Source organism: Amblyomma americanum, chromosome 1 (assembly GCF_052857255.1).
Source record: "Amblyomma americanum isolate KBUSLIRL-KWMA chromosome 1, ASM5285725v1, whole genome shotgun sequence".
In the NCBI taxonomy this organism is placed as follows: domain Eukaryota; kingdom Metazoa; phylum Arthropoda; class Arachnida; order Ixodida; family Ixodidae; genus Amblyomma; species Amblyomma americanum.
Genome location: NC_135497.1, coordinates 325,171,252 through 325,173,445, shown reverse-complemented (window position 1 = coordinate 325,173,445; position 2,194 = coordinate 325,171,252). Strand labels below are relative to the sequence as shown.

The 2,194-nt window shown below is 50.9% G+C and overlaps 1 protein-coding gene across 1 annotated transcript; it reads left to right on the top strand.

Annotated features, from left to right (window-relative positions):
* The first annotated feature begins 356 nt into the window (after window positions 1-356).
* LOC144099170 (uncharacterized) lies at window positions 357-1,980 on the top strand. Its single transcript, XM_077632301.1, has 2 exons — window positions 357-381; window positions 1,107-1,980. Exons 1-2 carry the CDS (start codon window positions 370-372, stop codon window positions 1,887-1,889), a joined length of 795 nt encoding a protein of 264 aa, XP_077488427.1. The 5' UTR covers window positions 357-369; the 3' UTR covers window positions 1,890-1,980.
* Window positions 1,981-2,194: the final 214 nt, after the last annotated feature.

Sequence of the window (2,194 nt, the reverse complement as noted above, 5' to 3'; positions counted from 1 at the left end):
GCCGACATCGAGTGAGTCCGAAATGCCACAGGCGAGCGACGCGTGAGACCCTCCCTGCTGGCATTTGCTCATCTAAATTCATCAACACGTTTCCGCTCTCAGCTCTTGGCAACAGGTAGGCGAGAGTGAGCTTCGTGGGCAGAGCTTGCGAAAGTTTCCAGCATACATGAACACAACGGTGTATGGGCATCTGGCTATTACGCCTCAGTATTGTCACACTGCTAGGAAGCCAGCCGTAATCATTCGTAGAATTTGAAGCCCAACAATATGGCAACACATAAATTCCGCTTAACGAACAGAAACAAGTTTTGTATATAAGAAGGATCGAAAACGAGCATTGGCAAATCAGCGCACGGCACAGGAGGAATCATGAAGACCGCTGTGAGTTTGAGACCTATATACTAATGATGCTCCTACTAAGGATACTCTAGCTCTTTCAGCCACTTTTTGGTAGCGTACAGTAAAGAAATGCTTTGATATTGTCTCTGACAGATCGTAAGTGGTGTTTGAAATCTTTGTATGCAGTAATGTAAATGCAATGACGGGACTTGATCTGAAATACATTTACTTTACTTTCCATGCTTTGTGGAATTTTGAACTAAATCCTTATATACAAAATCTACTTCCTGCAGTAAGTTCGCCTTTCTTTGGTAGACAGTCTGCGTCAGCCTTGTGTAGAGTGCTGAAACGGCGCACTGCCCTACAAACAGGACACCTAGCCGTAGCTTCTAGGTTCTACAGGCAACGCTTGATAGCAAATACAGCCGCATAAACCTGCAATACAGGTGGGCACCAGCACTTCATCCGAAAGCCATCGGCTGCTGCTTAATTTTACTTCAATCTGAATTGAAGAAAGTTTTTTTCCAGACATACAGGAAATGGGCCTCAGGCAAAAAGGTATGGTTTTCGTGCGGTTTGATCGAGCGCTCTAACCAAGAGCGACGCAGACTGTACATTCACGCTCAGTCTGCGAGAAAGCAATGTTTCATACAGAAGTTTAGTAGAGCATGCAGTGAAATTGGATTTTTATGATGGGGACTGTTAGCATCGCATAGTTCTTTAGTAGCAAAGGAAAGGAAAAACAGAAAATGTGATTTTGTCTTCAGATCATTCTACTTGCTGCCTTGGCTACAACGGTGCTGGCAAAAGACAGCGATGCGTCTGGAAAGAAGAACGAAACAGCGGTGGAAGGCCGCGGCCTTCTCCTTGGCAGTCACAATTTACTCGGAGCTTGTCCTCCATGCCCATGCGGCTACGGCGCCAGTGCAGCTGGTGTGGCGGGAGGCCTTGGTCAGGGTGTCGGGAGCCTCGGCCTCGGTTCAGGAGCAGGCCTAGCGCACGGAGCAGCGACTGATGTCCATGGCGCCGGAATTAATGCGGCAGTTGGCGCTGCATCATCTGGCCATGGACTTTCAGGAGTTGGTCTTGCACATGGTTCCAGCGGCATCGTCACTCCTGGCGCAGGCATCGGTTCAGGTGTCGTCGGCCCTGTGGCAGGCACAGGACCTGTTCTTGCTCCCAATGGAGGTGTCGGCGTCGTAGCCACACCTGCGGTGGCTGGTCCGGGCATAGCAGGGGGCCTTGGTGCCGGCCATGGCTCGGCAGCTTCTGGCCACTCCGGCTTCCAGACTGGCTCCGGATTCGCCAACCAGGCAGGTGGACAGAACGCTGGCCAGGGGAGCTTCGCCTACAACGTGGGCGGCTCGGACAGCAGCTCGTACGGCCACAGTAGCTCGTACGGGGATTCCAAGAGCTTCGGCGTCAGCGCCAGCGAGGGCTTCAACCACGCCCAGAGCCAAGGGAGCCACGGAAGCGAGTTCAAGAAGCAGGCTGCTGGTTCTGCAGCGTCGAGCCATAGCTCTGGGACAAAGACGAAAGTGGTCGTTTGAGCCTAACTGGTTGTTACTGTATTACGCCAAGGAGGGAGAGATAGTATCTGTTTTTGGACAGGCGAGAAGCGCAGCTTACCAAAGAAATGTATCTGAGTAAAACCCAATAAATCTCGTTGACGCAATAACGTGAAACCCTTTGTTCATTCGTCGTACAGATATACATGCATAGACGCAGGCATTAGTGCAAAATGTGATCGCAGTGCTGGCGTTTGAGTACGCCTCCAGCCCGAGCGCATTGTTGCTATTGCCTCTGACTTCGTGTGCCCCTTTCACCTCTTGCAATAGCACATCCCACAGAACAA